The sequence below is a fragment of the Nanorana parkeri genome, unplaced genomic scaffold (assembly GCF_000935625.1).
Source record: "Nanorana parkeri isolate BGI_ZX_2015 unplaced genomic scaffold, ASM93562v1 scaffold146, whole genome shotgun sequence".
Lineage (NCBI taxonomy): Eukaryota > Metazoa > Chordata > Amphibia > Anura > Dicroglossidae > Nanorana > Nanorana parkeri.
Window position 1 is genome coordinate 1195614 of NW_017306414.1, and position 24188 is coordinate 1219801.

Consider the following 24188-nt stretch of genomic DNA (forward strand, 5'->3'; position numbering starts at 1 on the left):
GGGACAGTGCAGCTGACATGAGGAGGAGTCAGGAAAGGAAAATTACAGAAGCATAAGGTAACAATTTTCTGTTTTTCTGGCTCCCTTCTCATGCCAGCCTACGATGAGGAGGAGTCAGGAAAGGAAAATTACAGAAGCATAAGGTAATATTTATTGTGAGGATTCGCTTCAAATGGTAGCGCATTCAGTACACTGCCACTCACTTTTCACTTTGTAAGAGCTTCTTTGCCCACTTTTATTAACGCTCAATTCAAAAGAAAAGTCCATACATGTGTTCCCTCGCAGGGGTTTTCAAACATAAAGAACTGTTTTCTGTCACAACAACAACAACAGTTTTCAGTCTCACCGACTTCAAGTTGGTCCTTTAACTTAAACGTCCACTGGCCACACAAGCATGTCTTTTCGCCACACAGGAAGACTGCTCATTAGCCACAGAGGCGGATTGCCACTCAGGCTGCTGCCACACAGGCAGATTGCCACACAGGCTGCTGCTTTGCCACACAGGCTGCTGTTTTGCCACACAGGCAGATTGCCACACAGGCTATCTGCTCCCCAGTCCACCAGACACACAGTCTGGTTCTAGGTTGGGGCCCTTCTCTTAGGAGGCTGGGACTTCTTGTAGAGGCCCTAACAAGCCAGCAAGCTTCAGCTGGGCTTGTTAACTCCGAGCCTCCAGCCCTCTCAGCACTTCCCCCTAGAGGAATAACTTCATTAATACATCTGAACACAGACATCCCCACCTGCCTGCTGCCACAATATATATATTTTATGTACTCATCTTTTTGCATAATAATACAATACAATGGTGGTGTTTGGTAAATAATTAAACATATTGGTTCTTTGTCAGAGTATGATTGAATGTGTTATATAAATATATAAATATTTATTTGCCTTAGCATGCATTGTTTACTCAGTAGTTCTATAATGTATTTTAATATTTAATGTTTTATATTATGTTAACTTGAGAACGCATGTGACATAAAATAAGTCTAAAAGTAGAACTATGAGGTGAGTGATTTACACTCATCCTCATAGTTAGAGCCGATTTGTGACAATGAAACTGCCACACGTCGACTCTATAGCTCGGGAAGTGAGCGACCACATACAGTCGCTCACTTACTCCTCGATCATCCCCCTGCAAAGAGCGGTGACTGTCAGTCACCGCTCCCTGCAGGGAGTGCCCCCCTCTCTGACTGGAGGAACGGATGGGGGAGTGGGCGGGCACATCTGGCTCTGCCTCTAGATAGGCAGAGCCTGCTGTCAATCAGCCAGCTGGGTAGATCTCAACAGTATTGTCGGGATCCATCCCGGCTGCGGCACTCTCAGTATATAGCGGGCCGATAGCCCGCTATATACTGAGCTTTGGGTCACGGTAGGACATTAGTAAATATCCTCCAGTGACCCTAAAGAGAACTATGGGATAAAAAGGTTACCCCATAGTTCTCTTTTAAGTACTAGTGGCCATATTCAGCTTAATGAATACACTGACCTTACGACTGTTTACATGTTTCTTCCAGCATGAGACCGAACATCTTCCTCGGTGTGGCAGAGGGCTCAGCTCAATACAAAAAGTGGTACTTTGAGATGATCATTGATCAAGTAGATCCCTATTTGACACCAGAGCCAACTCATTTGCGCGTTGGCTGGGCTTCAACCTCGGGTTACGCTCCATATCCTGGAGGAGGTGAAGGATGGGGAGGCAACGGTGTAGGTGATGATCTTTTCTCCTATGGTTTTGATGGTCTTCACTTATGGTCTGGTAAGTGTATTTTCATGGTTTATTGATCATACTGAGAATTCGTAAAGTATTAACAGTTTATACAACATACAGTTTGCATGCAGGCGGGGGTTAAGCAACATTTTTTTTTAAATGGCTGACTTTACTTCAGGCGCCAAGTTGTTATTGGAAATATTAATCTATTTGCAGAAATCATTGACATTTCTTTCCTTCTGCACCATAGCAAATATGCAATAGCTGGGGCATATAAACACTATGACCATCATAAAGGACAAGGTCCTCACAAACAAAAAGCAGCAAGTTGAAAGCAATGTGAGGTGGCTGCTATTAATTCCTTTCAAGAGTGTTGCTGACTAGAAAACATTGCTTGCTGGTGGTCCTTTTTGAGACAGCCTGTATGTCCACATCATTCAGTTCTTTTTGGCTGTGCACCTTCACATATTGTCTGGAGATCACGAAGAAGCCCAGCTTTTCTCTAGCTACACAGGGTCCAGTTTCTTAGTGTTCCTGCACATTGTAATTCATAACCGGAATTCATCCATACAGAATTGTACTGCTACATATTTTATGTTTCTGAAAAAGTAAATACTCAGAAAACAATGTGTGCCAAATATTTTACTCAAGGGCAGGCAAAGACAATTGTTTAAGTCATAGAAAAAACTTATCAGTGACTATAATAAGAAAGTCCAGTCATTTACATGTAGTAGAGACTGATTTTAGAATAAACAAATGGAATGCACCGACTGTTCAGAGATTAACACATTGTTACCAGCTTGGAATGGAACACAACACACACTTGCCATTTAGAGGGATTTAAACTGGGTGTTCTACTCATAACACAATGAAAGCTAATTTCCTACATTTAATCCATCTTCTTCAAATACAACAGCTGTGTATAACAAACATGTGGTCAGCCTGTAGTCTGTAGAAAAAAGTCTAGGATCTAAAATATTAAACATGATATTTATCTTTTGATTACCCAATTGTTTGCAAGATTTAAATGTATACAGTACCATCACAGTAGTTTGTATATACTTACTGTGACCTGACCAGAGCCCTGTAAACCCTTGCCAAGCTTCTGCCACACTCATTTATTACAGTTATATTCTTAGCTTCAAGCTATCTGTAGAAGTTTTAGAGTATGATATTAAGGGCTTTGGGCAAAGGGAGGTCTTGGTGGATATCGATGGTGTTGAGCAAATACCTACCTATCTTTGGAGACACACAAGGCACAATGGCACTAGGAAATACTGGACACAGAAGGCACAATGGCACTGGAGAACGGTAGACAAAGGAAGTAGAAGGCACTGGAGAATGCTGGATACAGATAGTACAATGGAGAAGGGAACACAGGTAGCGGAGGGGGTCAACTTAGGCTTAGTGAAGCATTGCTTGAGTGGAGAGACCTTTCCCATGATGGGCCATGGTGCTGGAACTCCAGGAGAAACCCAGGACTGCCTGACACTGGGTCCCTGGAGAGGGGAGTATAATATTCCCCTCCCCTTTCCTTTTATGGGGCCTTCCCACCCAGCAAGGTCCCAGTTTTATGGAAAGCAGAGATTACATTTTTTTTGTGGGAGCCAGAACATTAGATGCGGGGGACCTAGAATCTTTCTTCAAGCCCAAAGCCTTTCCAGTTAATTAGATTCTGACATTTTCCAAAAGAAATCTTGTCCAACATTTGATGAACTTCATATTCTTGGATGGATCAGCTGGAGGAGTAGCTAAAGTCAAAGGATGGAAACATTTATTCAGGATCAGAGGTTTAGGCAAGAAGACAGTAGTTTGAGATGAGGAGGCAGACAAAGTTTGTAGCAGACTGGGCTAATCTTAGCAGTGATTATGTAAGGTTTATAACATGGGGAAAATTTAATGAAGGGAACCTTCAGAGGATTTTTTTTGGTGGCAAGCCAAACGTTGTCCCTGAGCTGGAGAAGCAGAGCTCCTTGTGGTGATCTGCAAATTCTTGTATGAGAGAGCAGAGTGCTGGAGCCGATTTTACATCTGGGACACAAATTTGGTTAGCCTTTGTTCATAGCACAGAGTGCAGGATTCAAGGTCTTGGTAAGGGAAGAGATGGATACTTGCTGAAGGCAAGGAAGAATGGGGACTCCTGGATTCTGACATTAGGTTGGTTTTATGAGCAAATTCAACCCAAGGCAGGTGGGAAACCTAATTATCATAATAGGCAGATACTAGGGTGAAAAGATATTGTTCTAGAAATTGGTTTATCCTCTCAGTTTGTCCGTTTGCTTGTGGGTATTAGACCAAGAAAAACTGTAAGGAGATATGCAAAGACTTACAAAGGCATTTACAGATGTGGGAGGTAAACTGGACCCCGCAACCTGAGAATATGTGGGTAGTCATGACATGAAGTATGAAGATTTCCCAGACAAAAACAGGCACCTGGTCAGCCGAAGGCGGTGAAGGAAGGGTTAGAAATTGTGCCATTTTCACGAAGCTGTCTACCACTACCCAAATTGCCCTACATCCATTGGATAGTGGGAGATCAGAAATAACATCCATAGAAACATGGTGCCATTGTTCACTGGGAATGGGTAGTGGTAGACAAGGGCTTGCAGAAGCATTGGTTGGTGACTCGGATAGGGCACAAATCACACAAGCTTTTATGTAGATTTCAACATACTTTCAGATATTAGGTCACCAGTACAAGCAGAAAAGAACAAGACAGTACTTTGGATACCAGGGTGACTAGAGAGCTTGGAGTCATGGGCCCAATTTAGGGGTTTAGTTCACTGGAGGCACTAGAGCCTTGCCAGGGGGGAATTGAAAATTAAGAGTTGACAGTCCCAGGTTTGAAAGTCATCACAAAGTCAAAATGAGAGAAGAATAAAAACCAAAGGGCTTATCTGGGGTTTAGAAGATGAGTCTTTTTTAAGTATTAAGTCTTTGTGAATTATGATATGATGAGGTGAGTCTACTAAGGGACATAGACGCTCCTCAAGAGCAAGTTTAACGGTGAGCAGTTCTTGATCTCTGATGGAATGCTTTTTTTTTCTGCTGGGAAAAATGTTTTAGAGAAGACTGCACAAGTGTGCCTAGGCCCACAGGGTTCTGGAATAGGATGGCTCCAACTCCCATGGATGTTGCATCATCCTCAAATCAGAAGGGTTTTGTGATACCCAGTCTCTTTACGGCAGTACTGAACAGAAAGGCTTGTTTTAAAATGGTGGAAAGGTCTATTTAACTGCTTTACACTTTCAGGAGAGGTCGGAGGCCTAGTAGTAAGGGTAGTAAGTAGTAAGGGTATGGACTGGCCCCACTTATGCCTCGCTGTTAGGTTACAGGCAAGACAGACGGCTGAGTTGGAAAGGGCTGTGACAGGGCTGGGAGTTCAGAAGCTGAAGCAAAGGAGACCTGTAGTTGCTTCAAATGAGTTGAGAGGTTGTGGAGATGTCTGATTACCTAGATTTGACTGGCTTCCTGTACAGTTCAAATCTTTGCGAGAGAAGCTCCTTAAAATTGCTATGTGACCTGAGTACATTGGACAGATTCATGGTTCCAGCAAACTGTCACGGGCAGGGGTGCAGAGAGGCACGAAGGAGACACAGGAGCACTCAAAGGTGCACTAGAGCCACGGGGATGCACAGGGGCACACATGGAGACAGAGGAGCTTTTGGGGGCATACTTGGAATTAAAGAGGCACACTGGAATTACAGGATTGCAAAGAGAGTCACAGAAGTCACAATGGCACTGGGAATCACTGGACTCAGGAGACACAATGGCACTGGGAAATGCTGGACACAAGAGGCACAATGGGGACAAACAGACAGGTAGTGGGGGCTCAGCTTAGGAGTAGCAGTGTGTTGCTTGAATGCTGAGCAACATATTACTTAGCCCTTTAAGGGAGAACCAATCTGGAAAGCTGCCGTTTGATTGGCCATGACACCAGCACTCTGGGTAAAACCCTAAACTGCCGACAGGTGCGTGCACGAAAGGAGACCCAACACTGAATTTCTAGACTGGTGAATGTAATAGCACTTTTATTTTATTTCTTATTAATGCAAGAGCGCTCCTGGAAACATGCACTGTGATCATAAGTTCTTGGAACTCCAACTAAAATGTTCTTTTTGTGTTGGACAGGAAGGAAAGAGCAAAACCAGATATTTTTGCTTTTTGGGTTTTCCCGTTGGGGATATTCACTCTCACTTTCTGTCCGGGTGTCCATTGTCACCTGGGTAGAATATCACCCAAACAGGAGTTCAAAGGGAAACCCTTAAATGGGGATGCCAGTTATGGTGACAACTGTCAAAGGTGAGATTTCCACTCACTTCCTGTCTTCTGCCTCTGGGATATGAAATGAGACAAAATCTTCACAGTGAGAATAAGAACAGAAAAATATATCTGACAAAAGTTTTATCCCTTCCTCTCTCTTGGCTGGAGTTCTGCTAAAAGGTGGAAATTCGTAAACTATGGAAAGCAAAAATTTAGTTTAGGGCCGTTCACATTAGGGGATGCGTTGCAGGGCATCTAGCTCACAGGCATTATGCCACACGTTAAAATTCATTGTTTTAAGGCAGCTCATTTATTTAAATGGGCTGCCAAATGCAGTACAATGGATCCAAAATCGTGCCTGATGCATTTTGATAACACACTCACTGCAATGTATGGTAGAGCATTATTGTGAGAAGTTCTGTAGATGCGTCGGGGTGCCAATCAAAAGGAATAATACCACAGTGCACCAGTGTGCATAACGTATGTTAGCTACCACAATGGCCTGGTGTGAACAATCCCTAACTTGTATTATACAATTTTAAGAGCTATATATACGTAACATAATTTTTAATAATGACATTTGATGATTTATTCATACTCAGTAATTTAATATTGGTTTACATACACTGTTTACCATAATTTGCTGTGGTGTAATGTTCCTAATGGAGAAATATTAACCCCTTCATGACTGAGGCCTTTTTTTTTCATTTTTTGCACCCATGTTATATTCCACATTTTAGGCCTGAAAATGACTTAAAACCCCCAAACATTATATATTTTCTGAATGCCAAGACCCTATAGAATAAAATAGTGGTAGTTGCAAATTTTTATTTTGCGCAATATTAGCGCAAGACGCTTTAAAAGCCCCCACAGGTCATCAATTTAGAGATACCCAAAAATACTGGCCCTAGAATGATTGCTCTCACTCCGGCGTGCGTGGCGATAACCAACATGTGTAGCGCGTTCGTCGTTTTCATACGTAGGCGCACCTGACACGTGTTTACGTGGCGGGGGACTTTTGAAAAAATTTTTACATTATTATTAGATTTATTTAATTTTCATTTAAAAAACTGTTTTGTTTTTTTTTTACTTTACTTTGACTGCTATCACATAGGGGGGCTTACAAGCCCCCCCATGTGATAGCAGATGGTGGTGACAGGTACTCTTTAAGGTGATGCTGGGGGTCCAAAAGACCCTCAGTGTCACCTTTACACTGGAAATAAGCTATTGAAGTGCAGATCGCACATCAATAGCTTATAGCTGGGCTGCAGGAGCCCAGAACTGACAGCCCAGGGACCGGAAGTGATGCAATCTGCATCGCTCCCGGTCCCATAAAACGGGGAGGGGATCGATGAACGGAAGTTCGTCGACCTCCTCCCCAGCTACCCGCGGACACCAAGGAAGCCGGTCCCGGGCCCGTAGGAGTGGCAACGGAGCCCGGGAAGCACGGCAGCGGTATCCGGCGAGGGGGGGGGGCCTTCTGTTGTAAAGCCGACAGTCGGCTTTACAAGTTTGTTGTTTTTTTTTGCAAAATGGTTTTATTGTATTTCACAGTTTTAAACATGACAATGCATGCCACTTGTTCCCAACAAGACAGGAACCAGGCGAGCCATGCACCTAAAAACAACACACAAAATAATCATAACCTTAATCCAAAATAGAAAATAAAATAAAATCCATGCGCGATTATCCCTGAGGGAGAACCCGCTAAAGTACAGGCGGGGGGGGGACATTCCCCAACATAGCTCACCATCTGTGCTCGTCACCATATAGTCATAACATTCCAGGATTAAAGTACTAGAACATTGTAACAAGGAGGTACTGCTAATAGTATGAATTCAGGTCTCCTTTGGTTCATCAATGCAGCGTGAATTCGCTCATAAGCAGGAGTTTCCCTAGGGGACACTGGGTAGCATGAAATGACCTCTGCACCCAAGGGCGTCTTAAGGCCAGGATCCTGTTGCCCAGCAGATGGGTCTCCTGCAGAAATAATATGTGGGGGTTATGCTGTTTGAATTTTGAGTTGAGACCCCTGATGTTCCAGGACAGTACCTTAATCTCTTCCACACTCGGCATATTCATGGGTACAACCAATACAATGAACTCGAGGCCCTGTCAGCAGGCCCCAGAGACCCATACCATCTCTCCTAGCGATATCAGATAGCGACATGTGGAGTCTGAGCACTTGAGCCCACCACCTGTACAGAAAAAACATAAAACAACCTAACCAAGGGGAAAAACAGCCCCTTCCCGCCCCAATCACCCCAAAACCCACCCTGCCAACCCAATACATAACCCAAAACCGCTCACAGAGCAAAGCGTATCAGGAGGCTTAGTATCCCCAAAAAAGGTGAACTCAGTCAGAAAAAAGGAATTGTTCAACCAGAACCCAGAACCAAACAGTCTGCTAGGGCAGTGTAGTGACCTGATAAGAGTTACTTCCAGTCCTCGAGCTTCGGGAGTCATCGAGCCCAATCTGTGGTAGTGCTGAAGCCACTGTAAGGGAGCATGGTACATCGGAAGGATGAAAGCTGACGTGCCATATGTCAGCAACAATAAAAATTAAAAACAAAAATAATAATAAGAAGTGAACGATCAGGCCGCAGCCAGCCAGGCGGCAGCCGCCGCGGGAGTGTCAAAGAAGCGGGTAGTGTACCCCATCACTTACCCGCAGCCGACTACGATATAGAAGACCATATTGGAGGCCCTTCTCACGCAGCCTCTTACGAATCTCGGTGAAGGATCTGTGCCGCTGTTGTATCTCCGCAGAGTAGTCAGGGAATAGAGAGATACGAGCGTTTTCATACTGAAGTGTAGGGCGACTTCTCGCCGCAGCAAGGACCCGGTCTCTGTCCCTGTAGTTCAGCAGGCAAATGAGGAACGGACGGGCCGGTGCCCCCGGTTTTGGCGGGACCAGCGGAACGCGGTGCGCCCTCTCCACCACGAATGTGGGCGGTAGATCCTGGAAATCCAGCAGCTTGGCCAAAAAGGTCTCAGCAAATTCAGCCGGTTGTTTTCCCTCAGCTCGTTCAGGGAGGCCCAGCAAGCGGACGTTATTGCGGCGCAGGCGGTTCTCGGTGTCCACCGCCTTCTCCTGTAGGCCCCTGAGCTGTCGCTGTAGCAGCTTGACCTCTGCGGAATCCTCCCACACAGTCTCTTCCACCTGAGAGATCCGGGCCTCAGCTGCCCCCATGCGAGTGCGGAATTTGTCCATGTCATGGCGCAGGAAGCCTACCTCGGCCGACAGCGAATCAATTTTGTTTGTGAGGGCCTCCTTACACGAAGTGATGGCCGCCAGGATGTCCGAGCTAAAGGGAGAGGGAGTCAATTCAGCTGCGCCGCTCGTCTGCGTTCCCACTGACATCTTGCTGCACTCAGCCAGTACAGCCAAGATGGCCGCCTCAGAGACACCACGAGGCTTCCCAGACGAACGGGTCGACCTACTCTTGTTGCGTTTCATTTATGTCCCCGCCGAGGAGGAAATCGGGTAGAGGATGCGTTCGGCAACACCTGACCACAGGTAAGTGAAGGAAATCAGCACCAGGATAGGTTCAGGATGTTAGATTGAGCGGAGCTCCCCGTTCTCACGTCTGCACGGGATCACATGCCGGCCACGCCCCCCCGGCTTTACAAGTTTAAACAGACTCCCGGCGACAATAGCCGCCGGGAGTCTGTTTAAACAGCCCTGATGCTGGCGACGTACTTCGTCAGTCACGAAGGGGTTAAATTAATTATAGGTCACACAGCAGAGACATGAATGCTAAATGCAAATAAAATGTCTGTTATTACTGATATGTATAGTGTGTATGTATATTTACACTTACTGTTTCTGCTACCCCTGGTTCCTCATCACTAAGGAAGAAGGTGATGTTGCCTGCTGTAACAATGCATTTCTACTTTTTCTTGTACAAGTATATTATTGTCTGAATTGTGTACTGATTTTATAATGTCTTGCTTTTTATTGTGAGCCCTATTTCCTAAATTAGGGCAGCAAAGAAACAGAAACTCTCTCTTCAGTAGCCTGTGTATTAACTTGTGCTAAGCCTTATGTGCATGATTCACAACATGACACCTGTGACTCATTCATGTGCCCTCTGTCCTTCATTTAGCTTTGATGTGCGGCAAGTGGAAATTAACCAATGTGCTTTTTTTTTTACTCACATGAAAGTGGAGTGATTATGACACTGTTTGCAATCAAATTGTTTTGTAACTTTGTGTGCAAACTACCCTGCGGCCTTAATACAGCCGTATTCTGATCAGTTGTTTAGATAAATATTTTAGTGACCTTGCCATTGTTCTATCATTTTTTGAAATAGGTCGAGTACCAAGGGCAGTGGCTTCAAGTAATCAGCACTTACTGGCTTCTGATGATGTTGTCAGCTGCTGCTTGGACCTTGGAGTGCCCAGCATTTCATTTCGCATTAATGGCCAACCGGTCCAAGGCATGTTTGAAAACTTCAATACAGAAGGATTATTTTTTCCAGTAGTGAGCTTCTCTGCTGGAGTCAAGTGAGTTATACTATGTTAACTGTTATTGTGCCTAAACAGTACCCTGAAAATGTACCTTTTCTCTTGAGGTCCTACAGAAGTGCACTTCCTGTGCCTTGACACTCTGGTGCCTTGATCCCCACAGCTGTAGATTTGCAGTTTAAGATCATTTAAGGCACTGTGTGTCTGACTGCTAGTCTTGTAAGATTTAGTGCTGCACACGGTTCTTACTGGAGGGGAAGCTGTACACAAAGGACACCAGGGTTCAAAAACACAGTACTCTCACAAAGCCACAAGGCATACATGTGTAACAGGTTGGGAAAGACTAAAGTATGGCATTATTTTGATAAAATTTATTAAAAAAATGAAAATCTCTTAACTGATTGCTGGCCTTACCCGTGCCAAGTATAGTCCCACAGCCAACATGTAAACAGCAGCAGGACCCACATTTCCCCTAGTGAAATACAGAGGATCCCATAGAGAAACGCTGAATTTGGTTAATGGCGCAATTTGCTATCTGAACTTCAGTGATACACGTAATTGTCTTTCTCTGTCCTGAGGAAATCAATAGGTGGAAAATCTCTTTCAATTAGTTTTAAATTGAACACTGGGGAACTTTGTATTTTAACCCCTTTGTGACTGCACTATGCCTTTTTAAGTCCACATAAAAAAATCCTCCTTGTCATAAGAATGCTCATTAACATTGCAGCAGATAACTGGGAATGTGCATCAATGTGTGTTCCTTCTTCTCAGGCATGATGTCAAACAGAAAAATTAGTCATAGAGTTTTTCTCAAGTTAACTGATGCATATTGACTAGGGATGCACTGATACCGATACTAGTATCGTTATCTGTGCCAATACCGAGTATTTGGGCGAGTACTCGTACTCGCCCAAATGCTCCGATACCTTGCCCGATACCGGAACTTACCGGTCGGAGGAAGATTTCCTAGTGCTGTAGGGGAGCATGGAGCTAGCTTACGTCCGATCAGGAAGCTGGGCAGCGAGTAATGACCAGCTACCCGGCTTGCTGATTTGCGGAACAGCCGACTCCATGTTGATTGGCCAGGAAGCCGACTTTCCAGCCAATCAGCATGGAGCGGTCTTCCTTGCCAATCAGGAAGGCGGGTAATTACTAGTCGCCCGGCTTCCTGATTGGCCGTGAAGCCAGCTCGATGCTGATTGGCTGGGAAGCAGGTTTCCCGGCCAACCACAATCAAGCCAGCCAATCAACATGGAGCCGACTTCCCGAGCATGTCATTGTCATGTATGTCATTACCCACTGCCTGGCTTCCTGAATGCCCGGGAAGCCTGCTCCATGCCAGCGGAAGCACAGGTATTGCTACTCGGTATCTGTACTCGGCGAGTACAGAAAGCAAAGCATCGCTACTGGTAGGCGATACCGAAAAACCGGTATCGGTGCATCCCTAAAACTGACATTGCCAAACTCGATCAGGGCCTCCAGCCTTAAAAAGCTCCGGTTATAAAAGGGTTAAACATGAATTGTTTGTTTATTATTGCTCACTTTCACCAAACAATCTCAGAATGTGCAGGAGCAGTAATTTTGGTGGCAGTGCACAAGGCTCACTGTGAGTGCCAGGGAAATCAAGTTACATGGTCCCCTATGTGATCTAAACCTTTGTAGGCAGCCTAAGAGCATGATCCCAGGTCTTATAATATATACCAGATGGAAAGTTAAAGTTTGTTTTAAGGGCCTATTTTCACTTTGGAATGTTAGGTATGCCTTCCTGCACCCTTAAGGTGCAAATACACCTGGCAATCATCGTACGATGATTCCGCGATCGTACAATAATTGGCAGGTGTATGTGAGGTGTGCGACCATTTCTACTGTACGGTCGCACGTCTTTTGTCTTCCGAGCACGCTCGAAAACCCGCCGCAAATCGTACCGTTTTCGGCGGGTTAGTGGCGCGCTCGGAAGACGAATGCCGAACGGGCCGGTATGAGCAAGCACACACTGCCCGCTCAGCATTTGAATCATCGGAAGCCCTTCCCTCGGCGGGGAGGGCTTGCGATGAACGCAAGTACGATCTCACTTTCCAAGATGGGAAGTTCATACGAAATTTTAATGACCTTACAACCATCGCACAACGAAAGTCGTGCGATGGTTGTAAGGTGTATGGCCAGCTTTAAACTGCACCTAAAGCACATTTGAAAGTTTAGTACTCTTGTTTTTAATGGTACAGTTTCAGCCAATAAAAATACTGCTTTCTGCAGCTTATGCACTGTTTCCAGCAAATGTATCTTCCACAAGAATGAATCATACCACTTGTAAAGTGCTCTTAGATTGCAGAATGTTTCCTACACATGATAAATGGATGTTTTAGCCACTTACCTACTACCGTATTGTAAAAAAAAGAAAAACACAGGGAGGTGGGCATGTATTTCTTCAAGCAGAATGGGGGCCATCATTAGACTGTTGAGATCATAGACAAAACTAAATGAGCCAATCAGAGTGACGCAGACACATGTGATTACTGTTATGGTCAATCACAGTGACTTGATTGCCTAGCAAGTATAATTTTTCAGTGTGACGCTTGATCATCTGCAAGTATAACTTTTCGGAATCAGACTTGTTCACCTGGCAACTATAATTTTTCAGCGCTAGGCTTGGTCACCTGGCAAATATAATTTTTTCATCTTAGGCTTGATTGGCTGGCAAGTATATTTTTTATGTGTCAGCCCTAAGGGTCTGGTGATATTATTTTTTCTTACATTTGTTCACTTTTCTATTGCACAAATGCAATATACAGTGTTTAGGAGACATATAATCTCATTAGTATGACAGATGAGAGAAGTGAGGATATCTCACATTTTGATTCTGATCCTAAATATGAACCTGCATCAAACAGTGACACTTTAAGAGACGCCTTTGGTTCTGAGAATGAAACAGTCCCTGCAAAATCAGCCAGGCTGCCAAGCACCAGCAGTGTGGTTCATCCAAGTAAAATGCGCAATGTGGTAGACCAACACTGTCCCAGGGATCCCATGCTTGTGTCCCTGATGACCATAAAACTTATTTGTGGGTACCTCACCCCCAGTCTTACCCCCCATTTACAGCCTAACCTGGCATACATTTAGACACTGAAGTTTTATTGCTATACAATTTTTTTTATTTATTTTTCACTGATCAGCTCTTTAATTTAATTGTTGAACAAACCAGCTTGTATGCTCAACAGTTCTTTGCTAGTAATACACATTCTAGTTATGCTACAAACTTTATGTGGCGACCTGTTACTATACCTGACTAAATGTTTTTTAGGCCTGACACTAAGCATGGGAACATGTTTTTTAAAATGCCACCAAAAGAATGATGTTTCTGTCTCGAAAAGTGATATAAAAATAATTATGGGTACAGTGTAGTATGACTGAGTAATTGTCAGTCAACCTATCACAGCACTAACAACTAAAAATGGGGTATAGACGTGCTAGTACTCAAGTGGTCAAATGAAAAAGTGGAAATAGGCCCTCAAACTATTTTTACTGCCGGCATGCTGTTAGCAACTTTTAGCAAGTAGACTAGTAGACGGTTTAGACTGGGCCTCATGAATCTTAAAAAGTAATGTTTATTTTATTTTATGTATTGCATTTTAGGGTTCGCTTTATTCTTGGTGGCCGCCATGGTGAGTTCAAGTTTTTACCTCCAGCTGGCTATGCCCCATGCTATGAAGCCTTGTTACCAAAAGAGAAGATGAGAGTGGAGCCTGTGAAAGAGTACAAGAGGGATTGTGAAGGCGTTCGAGATTTGTTGGGAACAACACACTTTCTTTCACAAGCCTCATTCATCCCGTGTCCTATTGATACCAGCCAGGTATACCTTTTTATTGCTTGTTTCATAAGCAGGTTTGTTAATCAGGAAAAAAGTTGATTAACAAAAAAGAGTGGAACACCAGCTAAAACCTTTTTTTTTTTCTTTGGAAAGACATCTGTCATTGGGACAGGATACGGGAAAAACCTCCCTAATGGAGGTACAGTGATAAAACCCTGACAGACGTTTTCTGTATAATTTGATTTCCTATTACCATGACACAACAATAGGGGGACATTTTTGCCATAAGGACACAGACAGAAGCAGTAACAAACTGATAGAGGTTCCAACTATTACCTACTGTATCAAAAAAGCTTGGATTTCCCTTGAATTATTTTTGAGTGTCACTAAATACTGTATGTGAAATTTTTTGTTGATGGAAGTACAACTACGGACATCCACGTCCAAGCTGCCAATGTATTTTGCTTCGTAAGGTTAGGTTAAAGGAAATGGGTCACTGAACACATTCTTTATCTGTTGTCCATTGAGGGACACAGCTTCATGATAAATAAGCAACCTAGGATTACACTGCTTCCTACAGGAGCAATGGACAAAGGTACATACTATATTCCAGGGGGTAGGCAGCCACTGGTAATTAAGCAATCTAAGGTTACACTGCTGCCTACAGGAGAAATAAACACTAGGCACATGGATACTGAAGGCCACCCCCCTTGAGGCTATAACCCAGTGGTAGGCAACATTTTGTGTCCATGTGTCATACACTAGATTATGCCATAATAACCACCAGCCTTGGTGACTAAAATATTATCCCTTAGCATCGGTGTCAGTGAATGCAATAACAATCCCCACCATTGCTGTCAGTGACTGCTGACTCTAATAACGTGCCTCCCAACTTTAGACTTTCATAAAGAGGGACAGCCTGGATAAGTGAGGATGTAGTGCGTGCAATTGCTACATTAGGTTGCATACTGGGCATGGTTTAAAGGTGTATTGTTAAATAGAGTCTATGCACAGTATAAACTGCACATGTTTACCACGGGCCTTATATTACTGACAGATTACTGAGTAACAGCATTTGTTGAAATGACAAACACTTTGGTCAAGGGTATGTAACATACAGCACAACATAAAAATTGTAGGAGGATATGTGATTGTACCCCTTACATTGTTGTTTAGTGAAAGGAAAAAAAATGGTTTGGTGTGGGTGGTCAGTGGGAGAAAATAAAATGCCCTGCTGTTGGTGATCTGTGGGAGGAAAATGCCGGTCATTGGGAGGAAAATGCCTGGTGTTATTAGTCAGTGCGAGGAGAAACTCCTGGTTAGGAAGGACAGACAGGGGTGTACATAGAATATATAATGTTACCTGAAGCTGTCCCTCTTATCTTAATACACATAAAACCCTAACCCCCTCACATGAACACTGACCTGTACCACAGCTGCCCCACAGCTGAAAACCACTAGGCTTAGAAGCCCCTGGATATTACTTCCTGCTTATCCCACACAGTCCTTGCTCTTGTCTTCGCCGGGTCTATGTCTGTTAAACTCCTGGTCCCCCGATTTCCCCATTGCAGACCTGTGAGCTGGGGTTGAGGTTGAGTCTAGGACACCAATCGTGCTCTGACTCCCTCCTGGCCTGTCAATCAAATGGTTGAAATAGCAACAAGCTGTGGCTCGGCCACGCAGATACCCGAGCTGTGTAGCCCAACGTAAAGTGTATTTTCACATTTGCAGTGAAATTTGCAAAAAACCCACAATACCTTATGTGTTCCCATTCATACAGCATACCTTAAAGTGATTTAAAAAAAAATATGTCTTACATTTTAGATGTTTCATTGTTGAAGGCTCTTGTTCAGATTGCAGGCTACTCTGAACAGTTTGAAAGTGAAAGTAGAGGAAGAACGTGAGGGCCAGACTGAGATTCCTCTCAGTAATATAAAATGCTTCGAAATCCTCAACCCTTTGTTAGGACAGATAGCATTTAAATCTAGTTCACAACTAATAATAAAATCTATCACCAGAGTACATAACTTCCCACAGCCCCCTCCTTAACATTACATAGGGGGGACACGTTATGTAGGGTTTTTAAGTAAGTAAAAAGCACTGGCCTACATACGAGCTGTGAGGGTTTGGCTTTCTGGCATGCCAGCAGAAAAGTCATTAAGTGCCACCCCTGGCACATGTGTTCTATAATCCGCTATTTAATTCCCCTGGTTTCCTTTTGTTTTGGACTGGTATGCCAATGTTTGTCCCTAGGTTGCCTAATTAAATTTAGTGATAGAAAAATTGGGACATATGTACTCACCATAAAGTCTTTTTCTCTAAGTCCATTGAGGGAGACAGCTCCCTTTGCTCATATGCTATCATCCTCTGTTTGGACTGCTTGCTACAACTGAGAGAGTGTGCAGTGGGGGGGCTTTAGCCTCAAGAGGGCTGGCCTTCAGTTTGTATGTGCCTAGTGTCCATTTCTCCTGTAGGTGGCAGTAACACCAAAGGTTGCTTAATTTTCACCAAGCTGTGTTCCTCTGACTCCAAGCAAAAGGTTCTATGGTGGGTACAGAAATCCTTCTTTTAGTTTCAATTGTTCATCAACATGTTATTTTTATGTGCTAGGCAGTACATGTTTTTATAGAATGCTATCATTCCTAGTGCATGAAAAATATGAATCTTCAGTTCATTAACTATCATGGACTATTTATAGTATGAGCTGAATATGTTGTGTTTAGGAGTTCTAGGGGAAAACAAACCAGATATTTTTGGTATACGGTTGAATTTTGTATTATTATGATACATATTTATAAATCTGTTTGTTAATCAGCCATTAAAGCTTTTTATGGCCATTGGTAAATACACTACTCAATATGCTTATAGATAATGCTTGCTTCTTTTGTAGATTGTTTTACCACCCCACCTTGAAAAGATTCGAGATAAGTTAGCAGAAAATATTCATGAACTATGGGGGATGAACAAGATTGAGCTTGGATGGATTTATGGAAAGGTACCAATATGTTAATAATTTCCTGTTCATTTAGTGTTGTGCTGTAATGTATAACGTTTATATTTTTTACAATAATAACTTAAAATAACTTTAAACCTACTACAGATTCAATGTGAGTTTACTAACTGCATATGGTTTTGCAGGGGTGTGGAATTCGGGCGCCGGGCGAGTAGTTTTAATAAAAATGAAAAAGTAAAAAATAAAAATGAAAAAGTAAAAAAATAAAATATAAATAAAAATGAAACCCTGCTGCCCCTGCAAATAAACACATGCGTAGGACATTCTGCTTTGAGATTGCAGCCGCTATTCCATGGTGGTAGCCAGAATTCTCTTACACGCACACAATGTGCATTAAAGGGTAAGTTCATTTTCCCAGGTAATATGGAAAAATAAACATTACCCGATGAAATCTGGCCCTGGCTATACTTACCTTTCGGCGTACAATCCCTCCCCTCCGCCAGTATGGGTGTACTATCTGTCCCCCGTACTGCTGTCCAGCGCAGTCCTCCCCTATGCATTTTGAATTTCGCTTGCAAATTGCAAGCACTCATTGGTCAACGTGGTCAGATGACTGCGCTGACCAGTGAGAAGCGCTATTTAGCACAGTAAAATATGTTTTGATTAGTGTTGGTAATGTTTTGGTTCACCGATACTAGTATCAGTGCCGATACCGAGTATTTGGGCAAGTACTCGTACTCACCCAAATGCTCCGATACCTTCCCCGATATTGGAACTTACGGCCAGATGAAAATTTCCTCTGACTCGCAGTGCCGTAGGGGAACATGGAGCCAGCTTCCTGTTCAATCAGGAAGCCGTGCGGCAAGTAATGACCCGCCTCCTGGTTTTCTGATTGGCCCGGGAAGCCGGCTCCTTCCTGATTGACCGGGAAGCAGGTTTCCCGGCCAATCGCAATCAAGCAGGCCAAACAACATGGAGCCGGCTTATGTGGCAATCAGGAACCTGGGCGGGATGTCATTACCCACTGCCCGGTTTCCTGATTACCAGGGAAGCCTGCTCCATGCCAGCGGAAGCACCGGTATTAGTATTCAGTGTCGGCGAGATCTGAAAGCAAAAAATCGGTACTCGTACCCGATACCGAAAGACCGGTATTGGTGCATCCTTAGTTTTGATTAAAACTATTTTTTGTATTGGGACAAGTAGATTGTCATGAAGGACAAGTAGATTTGGCCCCCGCTTTAGCCCTTGGACAAGTAGTTTTTAAAAAAATTTCCACACCCCTGTTTTGCATATAATATATCTTTATGTACTTTATGTTCAATATACGGTGCATGCAGTATCTATTGCAGTATGTGTTTATGTCAATATGTTCTGTAACAATTTGTCACAATCTATGGTCCTCACAGTCATTCTGTGAATGTCCATCTATCTGTGTTCATCAATGTCTACTGTTCTGTGTCCATTGTTATCAATTATTATGTGTTAATGTTAGTTTTATTGTATAGTTAGAAATAAAGATTTAATGCCAGTGCCAGATCAGGCTTAACAAACATAGCACATGAGGCATGCTAGCCCACATATGCCTTTATGACCAGACTTATACCAAAAGGCCACTAAAGAAATAAGCAATTTTTCACACAGAAGATCTCTCACCATTCCTTCTGTCAAGGTAAGCCCAAGCCTGCTCACTGCAATAAAAAATAAGGTCATTAGGATTCACCAAATAACGCTATGACTGTTTGAGTTCCACTTAGTCTCTGGCCTTGTACATTTATATGGCTTTGGAACTTCACATTGTAAGATATAGGGATAAGAAAAAGTAAAAGAAAAGGTGTCTGAGCACATTAAAATAATTAATTCTCTAACTATGTGGTAGGTACGAGACGACAATAAACGCCAGCATCCCTGTTTGGTGGAATTCTCAAAGCTACCAGAAACAGAGAAGAACTACAATCTACAAATGTCTACAGAGACTTTAAAGTAAGTTTTTTTTGTTTTTTTTTAAACTACATTTTTATTTAAATTTCAAAGTACACATTGTAAATAAAAGGCAACAAGCCTTTGTCATCTCTATACAACATACATACCACGGTGCATGGACAAATATATTTTTCTGTTACATAAGCATGTCCAGTGAAGAACTTAGACTCTAGTGTCCACAACTACATATTTGAAGAAACAAAACATCTAAACCTTAGTAAAGGACTTCCGTAACAGGTAACGAGAGAATATGGGTTAGATATAAGATGCGTACGCTACCCCGTTTAGTGTCCATAAGGCATGTATCAAACAATATCTGTATGTAGAATAACCTGGAAGTAGGCAGTAATGGTTAGTAATAACAAAGGCGAAATATAATAAAGTAAGTTTTTAATCCCTAGTAAAGATTTACATTCTGAATTGTGATTGAAGTGGGTTAGATTTTTTATTTGATAGTTGCATGAGCATGGTTGTTTGCATTGATCAGATCCACAGATTGTCCAACAGTATTGGGTGCAAAGAGCTAGTAGGTGCAGTTACCAGAAATTGTTGTCATCTTGAAATTACAGTGTTAAAACTGAATAACTTTCTTAACATCCATTATTCAGTGCTGGTGTTAGGTTCTTACTAAGAGAATGCTTTATAAGTGCAATTACAGGCAAATATAAAATAAATCAGTTATATATTTAGAAAAATCTTTTAATGTATTAAAAATGCTTCTAGAGTAATAAATTAGATATAACATATTGGCTTGGAATATTGATTGGGATTGCAGTTTGAACGGAACATGTACTGACTTAAAAAGTTTCTTAAAGTGCTGAAGTGCACGCACAAGTGCCTTTCTTGATCCCTGTTCCTAGGTGGCACCATTTGATCCTAGGCCTGGGTGGTACCTAGTGCCCTAATATTTTGCCAAGCAAAGATTATGCCCCACTGCTGTTCAACTGTCAAATGTCAAAACCACAGTGGGTAGTAGAGGGTCTGGCTTTGAACAGTGGCAGCTTACAGGAAGAATAGGAGAGCACAAAGAGGACCTCAGCAGTGTGGTAATACTGTTTCACGTTAGAAAATCTGCAAAGGTAGGAAATAATTGTATTACCTTGCTGGCTATACATGTGGCAGATGTTATATATCAAGTGTGTCTGGACAGAATAAAAAAATATTAAATGCCATTATGTGCATCATTTTGGATTCTAAGAAAGATTAATTTAAAATTTCTGGGCAATTCTGGGTTTGAAATCCCATCTCTCAGACAGAAGAATTTAAATAGAGGGTAACGTTGTATGTACATAACATCTTCTTTGTTTACCAGAATACTTTTTTTTTTTTTTCTTCACAGAACCTTACTTGCTTTGGGATGCCTCATTGTTCACTCAAATCAAACAGCTGAAGAAAATCTTAAGAAAGTAAAACTCCCAAAAAAGTATGTGACCAAAACTATTACATGAGAAAGCTGTAATTTAGTGCAAGCCTTGATTTAGGGCCATATTTGATATCCTACATCACATTTTTAAAAACACTTTTACTGGTGAGGTTCCCCTGCACATTAGCCAAATTATGCAACATTTTCCGACATTCAGCAACATCTGTTCTTCAGTGGTAAATGGGGCTAAGTGAGCTATTCACTGATGTGTATAAAGCCTGATGTGTTTATGTGGATTTGCCATTCATTTCTATGGACCTGATTAACATGGGCTAAGGAAAATGCAGCATGTCCTATATTTTAAAAAAATGCGCTGAGCTATAGCACTTAGGTGCAAACTAGCCATGTAGGAATGAATGGAATATCTACTTTAAATGCATTTTTGTGCAGTAAAATAGGCCCTGGGCATTGCCCAGATATTTTTTTCTTTTTATAATCAGAAAAAAAAAAACATTGTGCATAATATATTTCAATGTATATAACAATCGTTATGTAAAAATTGCAGATTATGAAAGAAAAATATTAAAAGTGACTGTATGCAAAATAAGTGAGCCAGAATAAAATAAGTGATTTTTTTTGTGTGAAAATATAGGAAAGTGATTTAGACTACAGACTAGTTATAATATAACTTGATACAAATGAATGCATGGATAAACAAATAAACACAAAAATATTTTATATGTATTTGTAGAAAAGAATGCACTAGCTTAACATATTTTGATAGAATGATAAAAGACCATTTCTTTTTTTTTGTTGTAATTCTTTATTTTGTAAAGCACGAACATCCATACAGAGGTATAAAACATTTTCAGCATAACATTATAAATCAAGACTCTCATTGTGAAGTGCAAGTAGCAGGCTTGATCACCTTAGCATGAATCTCGTAACTTTTCCTTTTCCATTTAAGCAACATTGATAACATTTAACAATATCCGTAGTATGCAAAGGGTCCCGGACCACAAATTAGACAGGTGTCATGTGCATCACTCTCCCTGTGTCGCCCAAAACATGGTCGTGGCTTGGGTGTCACCGCCTATCTCCACCTGGTTTTTTAACAGGGGAATCTGATCTGATGGATAGTGGGAGGCGACGATCGTAGTCCATTTAATGGGAGGGCGACACAGGGCACTCGGTAATTAGTAATCCTACAACAACTGGTCAGAAGGCACCTGCTATGCTCAGTTGGTCAGGGTAACATATACACATGGGGCAGACAAGGGGTAGGGACAGACAGATTGGTGAACTTAGAAAGAGAAATGCAGAGGAAGGCAATGAGTGAGAGAAAGAGCGGGCTCCCTCCCAGTGGGATAACTGTCTCCAAGCGCTCAGGACCTCTGAGGGTCGGTCGACTGGTCCTGGTCAACGTGCCTCCGGTATTCTGGGGAGAATAAGAACTCCGTCCAAGGAGACCATACCTTGCAGAAAGTGTTGTGTGTCTCCCTGGACGATGCAGTCAGATCCTCCATTCTCCAGATCTCGTTGACCTTACTTAGCCACATGCTCACCGACTCCATTGATCCGGACCTGAGCCGTCGGCCTGGAGTATATCGCCATTATCCATGTCATCATCACCTCACCCAGTCCCAACACCCGGAGCGTCAGTTCCATAAACTGCCAATCGACGTGGTCAAAAGCCTTCTTAGCGTCGGTGGACAGAAGCAGAAGGGGGTTTCCCCGGGTGGAGGACTCATGGATGACATCTAGCACCCGTGTTACATTATTACGTGCTTCTCTAGATGGCATGAAGCCTACCTGGTCCAGGTGGATAATGTCTTGTAAATAGGAGATTAGGCGGGATGTCAATATCTTCGTGAAAAGTTTTAGGTCAGAGTTGAGTAGTGAGATGGGCCTATAATTAGAGCAGAGAAGAGGATCTTTCTCCAGTTTTGGAATGACTGCGATATGTGCTCGCAGGGAGTCTATGGGAAACGGCATGCCCCTACCGATTGCGTTGTAGTCCTTCAAGAAGTAGGGGGATAGGATTTCCATGAACGTCTTGTAGTAGGGTAAAGAAAGGCCATCCGGCCCCGGAGCTTTACCAGTGTTAGTCCTGCGTAGGGCAGCAACTAGTTCCTCTCCGGTAAGAGGTGTCTCCATGGAGCGCACCGCCTCCTCGGGTATAGCCGGCATCTCTGATTCGGCTATGTATCTCGCAATCTTTGTTCGAAGTTCCAGCGTAGCCTGAGGAGTATGTTGGCTATGGAGGTTGTATAGGGATGAGTAGTATTCTGCAAATACCCCTGCTATTTCTGCAGTCTTACACAACTTCTTCCCGGAGGGGGCCAGTATCTCTGATATATATGATTGGGCTTGCTGCGTACGTAACGCCCTGGCTAGTGGCCTGCCACATTTGTCGCCCAGTTCATAGAAAACTCGTTTACACCTAGATAGTATACTCCTAGCCTTACCTAAGCACAGGGACAACAGTTGTTCCCGGAGTCCCGTTAGTTCCCAGAGGACAGACCTGGCCAGTGACTTTTTGTGGACCGATTCCAGGCGGGCTATGTTCGCTAACAGGGCTTCCACCTTGGCCAACCTCTGTTTTTTGAGTCGTGCTCCCTGTTTAATAAAGGTACCCCTGATGTACGCCTTATGTGCCTCCCAGAGGATCATGGGATCACATTCCACAGTGTCATTGCAAGCGAAGTAAGTGGCCAGGTCAGCTTTAATATCCTCTACCAGGATGGGGTCATGCAGGATAGAATCATTTAGGCGCCAATTCCATGCCCCCCGCTCCTGCGGCTGCAGGGCAAAGGTCAAAGAAATCGGGGCATGGTCTGAGTGCAATTACTCCAACGGACGCCTCCCTCACCGCTGGCAGGTCCCTGTGTCTCACTAACAATAAGTCTATCCGGGAGTAGGAATCATGCGCGTTGGAATAGAATGTGTAGTCACTGTCTTTAGGGTACAGTGTGCGCCATATATACACTAATTGGAAGTGCCGCAGACATTTTCTGACCCTCCGGAGAGCAGAGAAGGAGAGGTGCGAAGCTGATCTTGAGCTATCCAGAATAGGGTCTAGGGCCATATTGAAATCCTCACCTAGTACTAGGACTCCCTCCGTGAATTCCCCCAGCTGCTCCAGGGTGGACTCCAAAAAAGGAATCTGACCTACGTTAGGCAAGTATACGTTTGCGAACGTGCATAAAGTAGGACCCACGCTACCCTTCACAAAAAGGAATCTGCCATCCGGACTATGTCGCGCGTCTATGTACTGCCACTGTGCGGTCCTATGCAGTACAATGCTCACTCCCTTGCATTTACCATCCGGGGAGCCACAGTGGTAGGCATGTGGAAAGTGTTGGTTCTGAAATCTGGGAATACTAGTGGCCTTGAAGTGCGTTTCTTGGACAAAGCCTACCTGGGCCTTCAGGCGTTGGAGTTCGTTGAGAACGGCCGTTCTCCTCTCCGGAATGTTCAGACCCTTGACATTCCAGGACACCACGGTACAGGACACTGGAGGCATCCTCACTGCCGGCTGGAGCTCAGGAAGGGGGAGAGTCCCTCTAGGAAAGAGGTGAGAAGAAAAGAAAAGAAAAAAAAAGGGGGGGGGGGCAGGAGAGAGAAGAAGGGGGGGGCAGGG

At 43.2% G+C, this 24188-nt stretch overlaps 1 protein-coding gene across 1 annotated transcript in view; it reads left to right on the forward strand.

Moving 5' to 3' along the window:
• Positions 1-24188, forward strand: part of RYR3 (ryanodine receptor 3) — a 609228-nt gene that overhangs the window by 218068 nt on the left and 366972 nt on the right. Inside the window, exons 18-23 of the mRNA XM_018554200.1 lie at positions 1518-1759; positions 10291-10483; positions 14075-14291; positions 17140-17244; positions 19079-19182; positions 20522-20605. Of these exons, the coding sequence (XP_018409702.1) occupies positions 1518-1759; positions 10291-10483; positions 14075-14291; positions 17140-17244; positions 19079-19182; positions 20522-20605 (945 nt within the window). The remainder of the gene's footprint in view (positions 1-1517; positions 1760-10290; positions 10484-14074; positions 14292-17139; positions 17245-19078; positions 19183-20521; positions 20606-24188) is intronic.